The sequence below is a fragment of the Ctenocephalides felis genome, unplaced genomic scaffold (genome assembly GCF_003426905.1).
Source record: "Ctenocephalides felis isolate EL2017-DRISC unplaced genomic scaffold, ASM342690v1 CF-g0.4_SCAFFOLD_01492, whole genome shotgun sequence".
Classification (NCBI taxonomy): Eukaryota; Metazoa; Arthropoda; class Insecta; order Siphonaptera; family Pulicidae; genus Ctenocephalides; species Ctenocephalides felis.
In genome coordinates this window covers 14,961,888-14,977,041 of record NW_020537646.1, presented here as the reverse complement: position 1 = coordinate 14,977,041, position 15,154 = coordinate 14,961,888, and the positions used below count along the sequence as shown (strand labels likewise).

General features: G+C 29.5%; 5 protein-coding genes across 7 annotated transcripts; 1 reads left to right on the top strand and 4 right to left on the bottom strand.

Annotated features, from left to right (window-relative positions):
- Positions 1–911: 911 nt before the first annotated feature.
- On the bottom strand, positions 912–11,878 carry LOC113371685 (alpha-1,2-mannosyltransferase ALG9-like). Of its 2 annotated transcripts, XM_026612333.1 has the most exons (9): positions 11,696–11,878; positions 11,140–11,490; positions 10,877–11,076; positions 10,470–10,747; positions 9,985–10,318; positions 9,390–9,918; positions 1,541–2,500; positions 1,259–1,472; positions 912–1,070 (listed from the first exon to the last, which is right to left on the bottom strand). In XM_026612333.1, the coding sequence occupies exons 1-9, from the start codon at positions 11,800–11,802 to the stop codon at positions 912–914; spliced, it is 3,132 nt and encodes a 1,043-aa protein (XP_026468118.1). In that variant the 5' UTR covers positions 11,803–11,878. The 2 variants fall into 2 exon arrangements, with proteins under 2 accessions (XP_026468118.1, XP_026468119.1); XM_026612334.1 differs by lacking the exons at positions 9,390–9,918; positions 9,985–10,318; positions 10,470–10,747; ... (1 more) ...; positions 11,140–11,490; positions 11,696–11,878 and adding an exon at positions 4,552–4,685 and having other exon boundaries at positions 1,541–3,144.
- On the bottom strand, positions 3,313–4,587 carry LOC113371687 (phosphatidate cytidylyltransferase, mitochondrial). Its single transcript, XM_026612336.1, has 2 exons — positions 4,552–4,587; positions 3,313–4,445 (listed from the first exon to the last, which is right to left on the bottom strand). The coding sequence occupies exon 2, from the start codon at positions 4,390–4,392 to the stop codon at positions 3,376–3,378; it is 1,017 nt and encodes a 338-aa protein (XP_026468121.1). The 5' UTR covers positions 4,393–4,445; positions 4,552–4,587; the 3' UTR covers positions 3,313–3,375.
- LOC113371688 (protein seele) lies at positions 5,866–6,916 on the top strand. Its single transcript, XM_026612337.1, has 5 exons — positions 5,866–6,100; positions 6,170–6,337; positions 6,460–6,614; positions 6,692–6,769; positions 6,826–6,916. Exons 1-5 carry the CDS (start codon positions 6,013–6,015, stop codon positions 6,895–6,897), a joined length of 561 nt encoding a protein of 186 aa, XP_026468122.1. The 5' UTR covers positions 5,866–6,012; the 3' UTR covers positions 6,898–6,916.
- On the bottom strand, positions 7,269–8,986 carry LOC113371686 (cytoplasmic dynein 1 light intermediate chain 2). The gene is made up of 2 exons (XM_026612335.1): positions 7,758–8,986; positions 7,269–7,724 (listed from the first exon to the last, which is right to left on the bottom strand). The coding sequence occupies exons 1-2, from the start codon at positions 8,854–8,856 to the stop codon at positions 7,378–7,380; spliced, it is 1,446 nt and encodes a 481-aa protein (XP_026468120.1). The 5' UTR covers positions 8,857–8,986; the 3' UTR covers positions 7,269–7,377.
- Positions 11,879–12,232: 354 nt separating the features above from the next.
- Positions 12,233–13,638, bottom strand: LOC113370287 (60S ribosomal protein L8). 2 transcript variants are annotated; one of them, XM_026610960.1, is made up of 4 exons: positions 13,499–13,638; positions 13,154–13,304; positions 12,830–12,986; positions 12,233–12,755 (listed from the first exon to the last, which is right to left on the bottom strand). In XM_026610960.1, the coding sequence occupies exons 2-4, from the start codon at positions 13,289–13,291 to the stop codon at positions 12,277–12,279; spliced, it is 774 nt and encodes a 257-aa protein (XP_026466745.1). In that variant the 5' UTR covers positions 13,292–13,304; positions 13,499–13,638; the 3' UTR covers positions 12,233–12,276. The 2 variants fall into 2 exon arrangements, with proteins under 2 accessions (XP_026466745.1, XP_026466746.1); XM_026610961.1 differs by having other exon boundaries at positions 13,440–13,511.
- Between the last annotated feature and the right edge of the window lie 1,516 nt (positions 13,639–15,154).

The window sequence follows — 15,154 nt, the reverse complement described above, 5'->3', positions numbered from 1 at the left end:
GTGCATGGCATCGTGCCTTAAGGCAAATTGCTAAAGCTTCCCGTACCGTAATTAAAAATCTTGGTACGGAACCCAAAAAAAATTACACAAAATGTGTACACATTATTAAAATCTCTATAAAATATCTTATAATTTGATGTACATATGTCCAATAAACATTTTTGACCGCCAAAAAAATTTTTTTAACATATTTTTATTGAGAGTCCATAACCGCTGGGCCTGCCTTCCCAAAAATTTAATCAGTTTTTCATCATATTAATACAAGTAAAATGTTACCGTTTTGGCCACTTTTCATCCCGTATCTTCGGAACGGCTAGACCTGCCTTCGCCAAAAACTAATCAGCACGTCTCCTTATCAATACGAATCGATAGTTTTTTGAATAATTGAAATCGGTTGAACCGTGTTCCCGAAATCGTCGACGAAAATTTGTATCCGCACATGCACACACATACATCCATTTTTTCTAAGGATGCCAAAATGTTCAGAAACCGTTAAAACGTAAAGATATATAAAAATTTTCATTTTCGATTTTTTGCGATTACTACAACTTACCCTACGGGAAGTTAAAAAGTGATACAAATCTAAAATTAATTATAAAAACTAAACACTTTACAATTTAGCTACAAACTCACTGGAAATGTGTGCATTTAATGCATGCATTTCTCTTCGAAACAGAACAAACTTTTTCATTTATTAAAATTAATGTTTATAAGTACTGAATCTCAGTCAGGGGCATTGTCTGATGCAAATCATAATATTATATTAGTAAATAATATTATTAATAATGCAATTGCTTGAATGCAAAGAAAATATCTAGTGTAGTAAAAGTATAGTATAGAAGAGTGAACGATGTGATTGGTAAAATTTATTCATATAAAATAATTACACATTTAAACACATTTAAAACTCTTCATAGATATTTAGATTCTCCTCTCGAAAATCGCGTATCCAACAACTGTGCTTTTTTTATTATAGTTTTTTTCTGTGCTTCATCAAATCTATTAACACCTAAATCAATATTGCGATCAAATCTTCTTCGTTCTGAACTCATTCCTGCTTCTTTTTCTTTCTAAAAAGTATTTATAGTAATATTATTATCACCACATAATATTTAAATTGAATAAAAACATTTATTAAAACATTTATAATAGAACAATGATTAGCATTTAAAAGCATTATTCAAGAAGAAAAATGCAATGCATATACAAATTCCTCTTTTCTAGAAGTCATTTAGAAACAATATGCATTTTAATATACCTTTTTCTTTTTCCTCATTTTTCTTTCGTGTATTTCAAGTAAAGATTCATTTCGCTTATGTTTCTTTTTTAATTTCTTCACAATTTTTTCTTGTTGGGTGTCTTTCTCCTGGATTCTTAATCTATCTGCTTCATCTGCAATTCGTCTGCTAGTTTCACTTTCTGTCTCACCTCTTGATTTTGCTTTATTTTGGGGTGTATCAGTCCATATTGATCTATAAGTCAAAATGTTTTATTGTAAGACATTGAATGTAAAATGCATTATTTTTATTAGAAGAGATACCTGTCGCTCATATCTGGACCTTCTCGTGCTCTAAATTTCCGTGGCCCTAAGCCTAAATGTCGGCTTTTTGAATCGGGTAGCTCAATCATCCATTCTTCTCTCAATTTTTCATCAGGTGCATCTGATTCCTTCATCTTATCCATTTTTATTTCAAGAGCTCTTTTTTCTAATTCATAATGTGCTTTTGTCATCTTAGTACTTGATGTTGGCAATGGTCCATAAGTATCATCATCTGAACTAATTTGACCAGAATCTGATATTTCTATAATATTTTTAGTTTCTGTATTTTCTATAGTTTTTCTGAATTCTGGAGGAATCATTGGTCCTATGAGATCCCTAGAACTGGATTCTTGATCATATATATTCTTTTCAGTAGAAGAAAATCTTTTATACATTTCTAGATCATTATCATTATCAGAGGGTGTAAGCTCACCTTCACTTAAATCAAGTTTTTTCTTCTTGTGTTTCTTACTGTGTTTAGGTCGTTTTAATTTTTTTGATTTGTGCTTGAAATCATTTTCATAATTTTTATTTTCGTTACATTCTATCAATTCCAGGCTCAAATCGCTTAATAAATCTGTACTTTTGTCATTTTTATCATTGTCATTGCCACTAGTGCAAGTTTCATTTAAGTCATCTGATTTTTTCATTTTTGTTTTTCCATTTTTTTCATTACAAGTGTCATTTTTCTCTAATATATTATTCTTTGTATTGTATTCAGCCTTTTTTCCACTAGAACTTTTGAGTTTATTGCTTTCAGTTTTATCATTTGATTTGTTTTCATCACTCTCATATTCATATTTACTCTCCTTTGTATTTCTTACATCATCATTGCTTTTTGTGGCCTTTCTCTCATTATCCATGGCATCATCAGTGTGAGTAGATTTTGAGATATTATTATCAGTACGCGCAGCTTTTCTTTCGATTGATGAACTTTTACCTTTACTGTTATCAAGGCTTCTATAGCTTTTATTTTCTTTTCGATCTTTCTCTCTTAATCTGTTTCCTTCAGGTTCTTCCTTTTTATCTAAATCTCTATCTTTTTGAAAATCTCTACTTCTATCTATATCACGACTTCTGTCTGATGTTCGATTTTTATTTGAATCATGACTTTTTCCAGAATCGCGACTTTTGGCTGAATCTCGATATTTATCTACATCACGGTTTTTATCTAAATTTTTATTCTTATCTAAATCTCGACTTCTCTCTGAATTTCGATTTCTATCTGAATCTCGATTTCTTTCCGAATCTCGGTTTCTATCAGAATCTCGATTTCTATCTGAATCTCGTTGCCTATCTAAGTCTCGACCTCGAACACCATCGCGACTTCTATCAGATTCTCGACATCTGTCTGACTTAGTTGAGTCACTTTTATAATGAGATCTAGAGCATTCAAATTTATCTGATTTCCTATCATCGTTATCTCTGTTTCTAGAAGAAATTCTAGACCTGTCATCTCGGCGGTCATATAAGTTATCACGTCTATCTAATCTTGTAGGTGACCGTGATCTTATAGTTGATTTATCATTTACCTGACGAGTAGTTGTAGTTTTAAATCGAATACCAGAGTCTGAATCAGTACTTGAATCAGAAAACATGATAATCTGAAAATAAAAAATATAGATTAAAGATGCACTTTTCCTTTTAATTAACCTGATTATTTTATACTTTAAGTTATTATTTGCATCAGCAATTTAGTAGCACCCTTGGGAATTGCAATTATTATAAGGAAAAAGCACAATAAAACATAAATTAAAACAATCACTGGCTTTTATTTTCAACTAGAATTACAATTTTGTAATAAGCATTACAAAATATTAATTTGACATTATTTTCTATATAAAAGTTTTTAGCAACTTGCGTCCACCGTATTTGATTGATTTTATAAAACCTGCTGTTGCAATTCCTTTTAAAGACTGTGAAATACTTGACTTCCATACTATATTTTTCACGCTATTTTTTACAACTTCTCCACAGTATGGGTCATAAGCAACAGCCCTTAGCACATCTTCTGTGTCTTGTTGAAAATTACCTCTATTCCAGTATCGCACAATTCCTTTTTGAGGATTTTTGGGTAATTGATTTAAATGATGTAGCTTCACTAAAGGGCTTATGTCTTGTCTGATTCTTGCACTTTCTGCTTTATCAGGTGGAAAATCTAAACAAGTTTGAAAAGCCTGAAGCACTGGTTTGTATAGAATTCTGAACTCTTCCATCTGAGGCAAAACTATGTTTCTAACTTTATTTTTATCCTCCCCAAGTAGCATTCGAAAATCACCAGAATAACTTAAATTACATATTGTATAATACAATTCATATTCAGTGAAAAATTCTGGTAACAACAGTAATGCTGCATGAACAGCAGAATGCAAATTCAGATGTAGAGCAGCTTGTAGTTGAGCATTTGATGTCGCTTTCACAACTGTCACTGGTTTATGCATTCGACCAGCTAAATACAAATCACTCCAATCTAATAGATCTGTTACAAGATCCTTGCAACTTATAACGCCATATTTTAACATAATATTTTCATCAGGAATAGGTACGAGTGTATTAAAGTAAACTTTAGCACCAAACTGCTCTTGGAATTTAGCTATGAAATTGTGACCCCAGTATTTTAAAACTGAATAATGACTATTATTCTGAGCGAGGTTGGTTTCATGCCATCGATAAGAGTTATCTACACAAAATATCATATCAATCATAGGCTCTGTTTTATTGTAGCCTATTTGTTTTTTCACACCAGAACCATATCCAAAGCAGAATATCACATTTTGAGGAAACTTCGATAATATTCTGTAATACATTGGTGGAATATTGGTTGTACTTAAATTGACGACTGCAGCACACATTGTTGTTATTTATATAGATAACGTTCGTAATTTTTCGCATGTATTATTTTGTTCTGTAATTAAATTTAAAAATAACCATAGCTTTTCATACGAAACATCGTATGAACAAACAAATCCTAAAACATAGCTTTATTACTCATAACCTATAAATGAACTCACCTTAAAACAATCTTGATATAGTATCAGAATGGTAGAAAAACTGAATTATTTAACTATTCTTTATACCTTTACTTCCAATCATTATACGCTATCTAATTTTGTGTTTATTTTAAGATATACAAACGATAAAAATATATTATTTCATATTAGATTTTTGCATTTCTCAACATGGTTCAATAATTAATTATATTTCGTAAAATGAGTTTTATTTATGTTGCAAAAATAAAATTAATAAAATAGGATAAACGCTTTATTAATATAATATAATAATTGTTAAAATTTGACACTTTAAATTGAGTTAGCAAACATCTACGCTAGACTAATATTTGTTTAAATGCACTGATAAAAGATGTCGCTAGGTAATTTTGTCTGTAAAGAAAAAAAAACTGCTATAAACTATGAAAACCCCTTATCTATGATAAAAACAATTCTCACACATTTATGCTTGCCTTTTGTATTTTCTTTTAGGATTAAGTTATAATCTAATACATTTAGTTTACTCAATTATTAACTTCCCACAGGGCAAGTTATAGTAAAATTGCAAAAAAATCGAAGTATTTTAACGTTCTGGGGCATACCTTAGAAAATTAGAAAAAATTGATATTTGTGTGCGTGTGTGTATGTGTGTGTGCGGATACAAATTTTCGATTTTAATAATGTTTACACATTTTGTGTAAATTTTTTTGGGTTCCGTACCAAGATTTTTAATTACGGTATGGGAAGTTCAGGCATGATGCTATGCACCCCACGCTAAAAAATACTTTTAGACGTTTTGTCAACTGGTGTTTTAATAAAATTTATAATATATTATATTTTACGTATTCATATATAGATATGTACATAATTTTTTAATGTTCTCTAATCACCACAAAATATTCTAAAATATTATACACCAAAGATGAGAGAGAGGTTGAAATCTTTATTACGTGGTGCTGGTAAAAAATTAAAGAAAAATGGAAATATAGTTAATAAAAAACGTTTTGCCCATTTTTCATTGATATTTTATAAAACTTAATTAATTTTAGCAAAGAAAAATGGTTAACATGAAATGTTTCTAATCAGGTTCATGTTTAGAGAAAGATAGGCAAAAATTAAGGCCGAAATAACAACCAGTGCTGCCACCACTGTTTTGAATGTCACATTTAACAATATATTGTTAAATGTGACATTCAAAACATTTTCTTATAAGTAAATGAATAAAATAAAAGAACTTCATATGAATAAAGTAGATTGACTTTTATCTATTGCAATACTAATGTCCATTGATTACGATTCGAAAATATTTTAATAAAATTCGACCTCAATTAATTATATCTCTAACCGGCCTATAACCAATCATAACAAGCAACGTGTCTTACGTTGTTTACTATGAAAATTACCATAAAACTTCTTTTGTTATTTATTATCTAGCATTGTTTGTTCAAGTAATATACTATCTTCAGAAAATATACCAATAAAAAAATGAACTATTATTTTATATTAGTAATATTATGTTTAATGCAAACTTTAGCAAAATGCCAAATAAATCTTGGTGAATTAAAATGCTTAGGTAAGTTTGTTGTTTTAATCTAAAATAAAAATAAGAAAAATAAATACATTATTTATTTACTGTTTTTAGTATGTCAAGCTACAGTAGATGAATTATTGGATGATATAGCCTCGGTAGATCCAAATAAAAAAGTAAATGTAGGAAACTTTCGATTGGATGGTTCTGGAAATGCAAATTCACAAACAATACCATATACAAAATCTGAAGTTTATTTATCCGACTTACTGGATTCTATTTGTATGTCATTTCATTGTTTAGACTCGTTTTCATATATATATATATATATATATATATATATATATATATATATATATATATTCCTTATCTACATGTATATTATTATAATTTACATGTTCAAGGTAATAAGATGGACGATTATGTTCGTGCAGTAACGAAAACAACAAAGCAATTAACTCTTCTGAGAATTGTGTCGAAGGATGGAAAAATGAATCCAAAGATGTCTGAAGTGGATGTAGTGCAAGATGGAGATTTGAATAAAAGCTTGAAATTTTATGTATGTATTGCTATAAATTCTAGACTTCTATCATATTTAATAAGGATTTAATTTATATTTAATATTCTTGAATATAGTGTGAAGGTATTCTTGGTGATAACGAAGATGAAATAATACAGTTTCTGGTTCATAGCACAGATAATTTACACAATAAGGTATGAATAAACAATAATAGTTTAAACATTCATTACATTTGTTCATTAAATTACAGGTATGCAATGAGTTGACTTCCTTGTGTGGTGAAGATGAAATAGATAATGAAATTATCCATGGAGAGCTTTAATATATTATTGTAAACAAACTTTAAATATGAAATGTGATTAAAAATTATTCTTCCTATTCATATAAATATAAATATTTATTTTACTTATTAGAATATTGCATTTTAATATTGTACCAAGTTTAGCTCCTCAAATAGCAATATTGATACAAATGTATGAATTGAAAATGATGGATATTAAGAAAAATTGTTAAAAATGTTGTCCAGTTCATTTAAATTTGGTTTCAAAATATATTTAGCAAACTAGGAAGTTTTTTTTGTTGAACATTAAAAACAAGTTTCAATTCAAGTAAAATATATTTAAATATAAAGAATTTTGCACCAAATTATTAATTATAAAGCTAAAATATTATGCATTAATAAATTATTACCGAGTATAGAAGTGTAAATAATAACAATATAAATATCAAGATTTTTAAATTAAATATGTCTATAAACTTTGTTTAATTATGTTATTGCAGTTACTGCAAAAATGTTAGAGTTCTAGCATTCAGATGAATCTACATCTGAAGATGGTGTTTTCTTATTTCTGGTCAGCCTATCAAGTTCAGCTGCAGCATCTGACCTTAAGCCTGCTTGTTGATCATGACTCAACTCTGATCCACTCATATTTAAATTAACTTTGGGAGAATTCAATGGAGTGGGAGCTTTTTTATGTAATAAAGAGTTAAAAAAGTTTGCCAGAACACCCTCACCACCTGGGGTGCCGGGCACCATTTTTACACCGTCCATTTTTTTAGGCGATTGTACAGCAGTTGAAGGTGTTCTAGGAGCTGTAAGACTAACTGATGGTCTTAAAGGTGACTCAGAGCCTCTCAAAGTACTTCCCCCTGGACCCAGTGGTAGATTAGATACTCCATTACTTTGAAGAAGATTTTGTTGACGAGCCAAAAATACTTGTTCATCTTCTGCTACTATTTCATTTTCCCTACTAGTTACAGACTTTCTTGTAGCTGGCTGTGCTATGATTTCTGAATATTCATCATCTGGTTTACAAGTATGCAAGTTTTCATGCAAAATACTTATTTTTTTCAAATTATCCCAACCGGCTGGAATTAAAACAGCATCCTTTTCAACTACTAAAGCAGGAGTTCTGAATGGAAAGCCATAAATTCTATGAGTCAAATATTTGTACAATAAATCACAATTTTTGTCTTCTTTAGCTGAAGTGTAAAATAAAGCAGCTCCATGTTCTAAGCAAAATCGACGAATCCATTGTTGCATAAAATCCCAATGTTCATCCCTATAGTCTAATTCCTTCTCCAAAGTGGTCATATAATCAGTTTTTGTAACAACCACTACAATTTCGAGACCTAAATTTGTTAATAGAGCACCTTCTGTCAAAGTATCATCTGAATCATCCAAATCAGAAATGCTACTTCTACTCATATCTCTTTTTGGTAACCTTTTGACTGGGCTGCCTGGGTCCAATTCATCACCTGGTTCACAATAACCCTGCCAGCAATGTACAAGTTGATTGTGGGCTAATTCTCTCTGTTCTTTAGTCAAATCCAAATTTTTTATATGATTCTTAAGAATCTCTGTCCAATGTTCCAGTTGTTCTTTCCAACCCCATGGAGCTGTCATTGATACAGTTAGAATTACCAAAGTGTGTTCAAAGGTTTCCTCCGATAAAGAAAATTTTAATAAATTGGTATGCCCAGCATCACCATCTAGAACCCAAACAGATAATCTTGTGTGGTCATCTCTGTATTCATCCCTGACATCGATATAGGCATACTCTAGACCTGATCCTTTCTTTGGATCTTCTACTCCTTGCAATTTGGCAACTAGAGTAGTTTTACCACTTTCATTATTGCCCAGTACTAATACATTCTTACAACTTGGTAATTTGGTGCTGCCTTGTTGTTGGACTTCACTCAATATAGATGTCCAAAGATTTTCCTGCACATCGTTGTCCTTCTTCTTAGTTATTAACGAACTGGTTGACGAAGAAACCATTGTAAAATTGTGGAGGTATTAAACATTAATCAAAATAATTAATTGGGTAACACCCAACAGTGCGAAAGCGACTTGAGCAAATCTGATTCGCTTATTTGACGTTTCCAGAAACACAAGTACAATGTGAAGTTTGCGGTAAAAACACTACTTAATCATAGATATAATAGACTTACCTGGATATGTAAATACATATGACATAAATACATAAATATTTATAGTAAAAGTTCCAAGATAAACTTACCTTTCTTTTTATATCCGGAGCTCTACAGGTAGCAGTTGTCTTGGAAGGAATAATTCCATTTCGGATTTTATGGTACAAAAAATTGATGAACATATGTCTATTAATTTCCACAGGTAAATCAGCTAAACACTAAAAGATATTTTAAATGAGCTATAATTTATTTGTTAAACATATATAATAAATATAAACCCATTTTAAAGAGAATGTGTATTAATTTATTACAAATAAGTATCACATAAGTATGGAGCAAAATGCACAATTATATAATAAATCCATAAATTATTAACTCAACCTAAATTTTGTACTTAATAGTAGATTAAATTCACCATATTCTAAATAATTACTTCCCAAAAACGGAATAAAAAATGCTCTAAAAAGTGAATGTGATTTTTGATTATTTAAGAATGGGAAGCTTTTCAATACATTCCAATCTTTAGTATTTAATGCATAATTTGGCTCCAAATCAGAATCTGTTTCAGTATTCAAATCTAGCAAGAAATGACATTTGTTTATATCGAAATATAATTCTGTAGCTTCTTGATTTTTATCATTAAAATATGAATGAATTATTTTAGTACCGTTATATTCCTCAGAGTAGTATGCTGGCAACATACCATCAAATTTTGATTTTAAAAAACGCAATTTGAAATTTTTATTTGGAAAGAAAAAGCTTGTTGGATACCTATACCAGTCCTTACCAACACATAGATTATATGTTATATCAGATTTCAAATTGTAGTCATTTGGTAAACGATTAATTTCCATCATCAAATCCATTGGAGCATGGTAGCTATTAAATAAAGTCAGAATTCTAGAAATACCTATAAAAATATGAGAATTACAAACAATATCTAATTAATATTAGAATATATATGAAATAATTTTACCTATCAAGCTTGTCAATAAAATAACTCCGATTGTCATAAAATTAGTATATTCCAAATAATGGCCAAATGACTTAGAAGTTTTTGCTATAGCGCATAAGAATCGATACCATAATTTTTGAATGCCATCAACACTAATTGCACCACATAAAGAAATTAATGGATATATTGGAAAGAGAAATCTTTCCTCTTTATGTGGTTGCGCAAAGAATATCATTAACCATATAAATAATGGCCCTAAACTGAGATAATGAGGCACACAAAGAGTTGATGACACTTTTGCAGGCACTAGGAAGTAGGCATAAATTAATATTAATGGAGCAAGCAATGCTAAGACCTACAAAAAAAATTATTAACATTTTTCTACTATACTTTCATATTGTATCAGAACATGAAATTTCAAAGCAATTGCTTCAAAATATTTTGTTTCACACATTGTAAAACCAATAGATAAAAATTCTTACTAAGTAAACAAAAATTGAACTTACCCATATGAAATTAAAATTTAAAAATCCATTTATAATGTAATATGAAAACGGCTCAACACCATATAAATTAGGTCCATGAGATGTAAATACATTATAAAATATAATGTTAAAAGGTGCAATCATTAAACGACCATAATAATGTGAATCTATTGCTATCATAGGTAATATTACAATAATCCCTGACACAATAGCATACTTCATAAATTCTTTAAGCATTCCTTGTCGTATAACCATATCAACTACTATTGGCAATCCAAGTACAGCAGTAAATGGCCAACCTGATTAGAATTTAATGCATTAAAATCAGAATGATTTTTATAATCCTATATGATTTGGCTCAAAATATATGCTAATATACATTTCTTCAGCCTTGTTAGTGCAATGTTCCATTGTAAAATTTCAATTACCTATTAATGATGCAACAGCTATACTAAAGACAGCTATTTTGAATTGCCTATGCCACCAACAAGCCATGGCCAAATTCACTAGATACATTGAAAAAGTGCTTGGAAGAAATGCTGTACTTGATATAAACATTCCTGCACTAAACAATTGGAAACAAAGCCAAAGCCTTGATACATGTACTCCAAATTCACGAGAAACTGCCCTTAAAATGTATTAAACCAGTAAGATTTTAAGAACTACCGAAATTTACAAATAAAAAACTCACTTATAAAAGTAAACTTCAGTCAGAGCACAAACGAATCCAAAAATACATCTCAGCAAATAAAAAATTAACATAGGATTTGGTTTGAATAATTTTTCATACAGCCAAGCTGGCATCCCACACAACAATAAATAAAAATAGGATCTCAATCCAAACTCTGGGCTGTATTCCCATGTCTGTAGACCTCGTCCAAAGAGTAGATAATGTGTAGGCTCCCAATAATTAAAAGTTTCATCGCAATCTGATATATTTGACCATATCGCTGCACAAAATCGAGCAGAGAGAAGTGCTTTAAATGCAGTGCTTACTTCAGGATAAAGAATAGCTTGCTGAATATTTGCATCTGATGAATCCCTGGAAAAATAAATACAACTAAAGTAAGGCGTATACAACAAAAACATTTTATATCTTTTATAAATGTATATCTTCAAATTCTGAAACCACTATAAAAGGAAACTTATGAACATTGTGTTTGAAAGCACATCAATTAAAGAATATCTTGGGTTGGCTTTTTAAAATATTCATTTCCAAATACAATTTTAATGGAAAAAATCAATACTTTATTTGCACTCTGCCGGATTTTCTGCTTAACTTCTTAGGTTCCTTTTTCTTGTTCTTTTCATTTTTATTTTGCATTAAAGTCCTTTGTTTAACAGTCGGTGCCATTTCTTAGCACTAAAATAATAAAAATTAAAATTTATCTATAATTACATATTTGAACCTTATTTTTAAGGTTATCAGTCGTCAAATCACAGATGTTGAGAAGTTTGCTGCAAACCATTACACCATTTTCCTTATCTATGCATAATTTATTAATGCACATTTAAAAAATGTGAATGTTCTGATTGTGATCAGAAATTACACAATTTTAATAAATTCATTGTCAAATTAAAATTTTAAGACCTTGAGTAACTTATTCATTAAATGTTAATTGAAATCAGTAGGAATTAGTAAACCTTAAATAAACTTAGTAAGAATTTTCTGTTTTGTTTAGTAATAAATTTTACCTTTGAATAAATATATATTTATTTAAAATATAAATAATGCATAAAATGTAATCTTCCCTGCAATTTAAAAGAGTAATCAAAAAGCAAATTTCGTTTTTTTATTTTATTTTCATTATAAATGTACACACATGATCTAATCATCCTTCTTTGAATCTGTCTTTCCACCACGTATTCTACCAGTACGTCTTGCAGCAATAAGACCAATCTTACGACCAGCAGATGTTCCTCTCTTAACAGTAGATGCTTTACCAATATGTTGATGGTTACCACCTCCGTGAGGATGCTCAACAGGGTTCATAGCAACACCACGAACCTTAGGCCAGCAGTTCCTCTTAACCTTGTATTTGTGGTATGCTCTACCAGCTTTCAAAATAGGTTTGTCGATACGTCCACCACCAGACACAATACCAACCATAGCACGATTGTTAGAAGGCATAACCTTTTTAGCTCCAGATGGAAGCTTGACACGAGTCTTTTTAGTGTCCGGGTTGTGAGCAATAACAGTAGCGTAGTTTCCAGAAGCACGGGCTAGCCGACCTCGGTCACCAGTTTTCTCCTCTAAGTTGCATACAATGGTTCCTTCTGGCATAGCACCAACTGGCATTACATTTCCTAAAAAATATTTTTGTAGTGATTTAGAGTAGTTCCATTATAGGGAATGTTCTTGTCTAACTATTCACACATACCTATTTGTAGATTAGCTTTTTTACCGCAGTACACAAACTGTCCTGTGTACATACCCTCAGGTGCAATGAACAATTCTTTTCTGGTCTTGAACTTGTATGGATCACGGAAGTGAACCATAGCTAAGGGAGCTCCACGACCAGGGTCATGGATAATATCCTGGAATGTTTAACAAATGATGTAAAAAAAGTATTAAGAAAAATAAATTAATTTAACAAAAAATAATCATCAGAAAGAGCCTCTTTGTTATTCATGTATTCTCATAGTAGGTAAGTGATAAACATCATTTAGTTAATAAAATGATAGATTCATCAATAAAAGCATACCTTGACAACACCTTTGATATAACCGTGTCTCTCAGCGAAATCAAGTGAACGAAGTTTAGGTGCCCCTTTCCTTTTCTTTGTATGGGCCACGAAGACGGAGCCCGCACCTTTTCTTTGAGCTCTGATTACACGCCCCATTTTAGACTAAGGGCTGCAATAGAAAAAAAATCTATCAGAGCGTGTAAGCACACCACATCGAAAAATATACTATAAAACAATACGAGAATCAAAAAATCATAGTAACTATTAAAGTACACATAACAAAAAACACATAACACTACTCAGCTTGTTTCGATGGCTTTTAAATATAAAGATTTTAAAGGATAATATACTGATGTAACCTACCAATTCCGCATACGTGAAAGAAGCTGACAAAAAAGAATTATTTTAGGCCAAGCATGGAATAAAGTACACACAACTTCATGCGCGATAATAACATTCAATACCTCTATGTTGGTACTTCTTAATCATTTGTTAGGGAGAGACGTACAGCGTGGAATTTTTAAAAACAAATATTCTTTATTTTATACTCAATTTTCTAACAGCAATGGCACTTGCGCCATTAAATACTATCAACTAATAAATTAATATGATATATATAGGGCCTTCATTTTTCTTGAAAAAATATTTATTAAATTTTTCTTTTTTTCTAATTAAGTATATTCATGCATACAGATTTATTCGTTTATCTATGGCTTATTCATATAATTATATACATTTATATGTTTAAGTTCACAGAAATCAAGAGCAAATAAAATTAAATGAACAAAATATGTATAAATACAATGCATTGCATACAAATTCCAAGCGAACCAACTACAAATAAGCCCGTCTAGTACTACATGAATGTATATATATTTTATATTTATATATATTCAATTTTCCGAATCAAGAGCAACAAATTGTGGTTTTATTTTCAAATAAAATATTCAAAATGTTAATTTTGAAATTAGGAACAAACAACATTTTTTTTAATAAACTTTATTATTATTATATACACAAACATATAATAGTTTGCCTCATAGTCAGTATAAATGTATTACATATTGTGACGGTATAAATATATTTTTTATGGACTATGATATACATACGGAATATGAATAACATACATTTCATAAAACTGATGTGTATGTTTTTTATATAAATTATGGGCTTAATTTTGATCATCCCTTTTGTTCAGTATGTGCTGATGATAGTTCACTTTTTTCATTAAATTATATATATTATGTACTTTTAAAATACATATCATAAGTCCTATTTCTACAATTTAATTCAATGATGTTGATTGTGTTAAAATTGATAATAAAAATTGAATACAATCAATATAATAAAAGACAAAAACACAGAAAAGAAATAAAATAAATGTTGAATATAAAAGTGGATATATATATATATATTTATATGATGTATTGATTACATAATTCATGCTCTAAAATTATATAAAGAGCAAACTATATCAGAATTTCAAATACTTTTTGAATACATATGTATTATTAACAAACATAGACAGTCTTATTGCACTATTTTAAAATAATAAATGTAATCACTTCCTTAGGAATAAATATAAGGTATATTTAGATCAGTTAAATCCAATTAAATGTTTAAAAAACTATTTGAAAATTGTAATTTTGTAGATTGTCTTACTTCATATCTGCTTAATAATAAAAATGGCGGCTATTGCATAAACTAAAGGTATAAAATACAATAATATACAAATATGATTATTATGACATTGCATAAAAATTTTGATTCGTTTAGAGTTAATTGATGCATAAGCTCATATGTTTATAAATGCAGAACAATGCATATAAAAACTCTTTTATTTCAATATTACCAAAATATGAACTTTAAATACATGAGATTAACATTAACATTAACATATTTCTAAAGTGTTTCAACCACAATTTTACTGGCATCTTGCAGTATATTTTTAATGAAAAAGTATAAAAAGTATTATATTTATATAAACATACGAACATAGCTAGATCATTGCTTAACTAC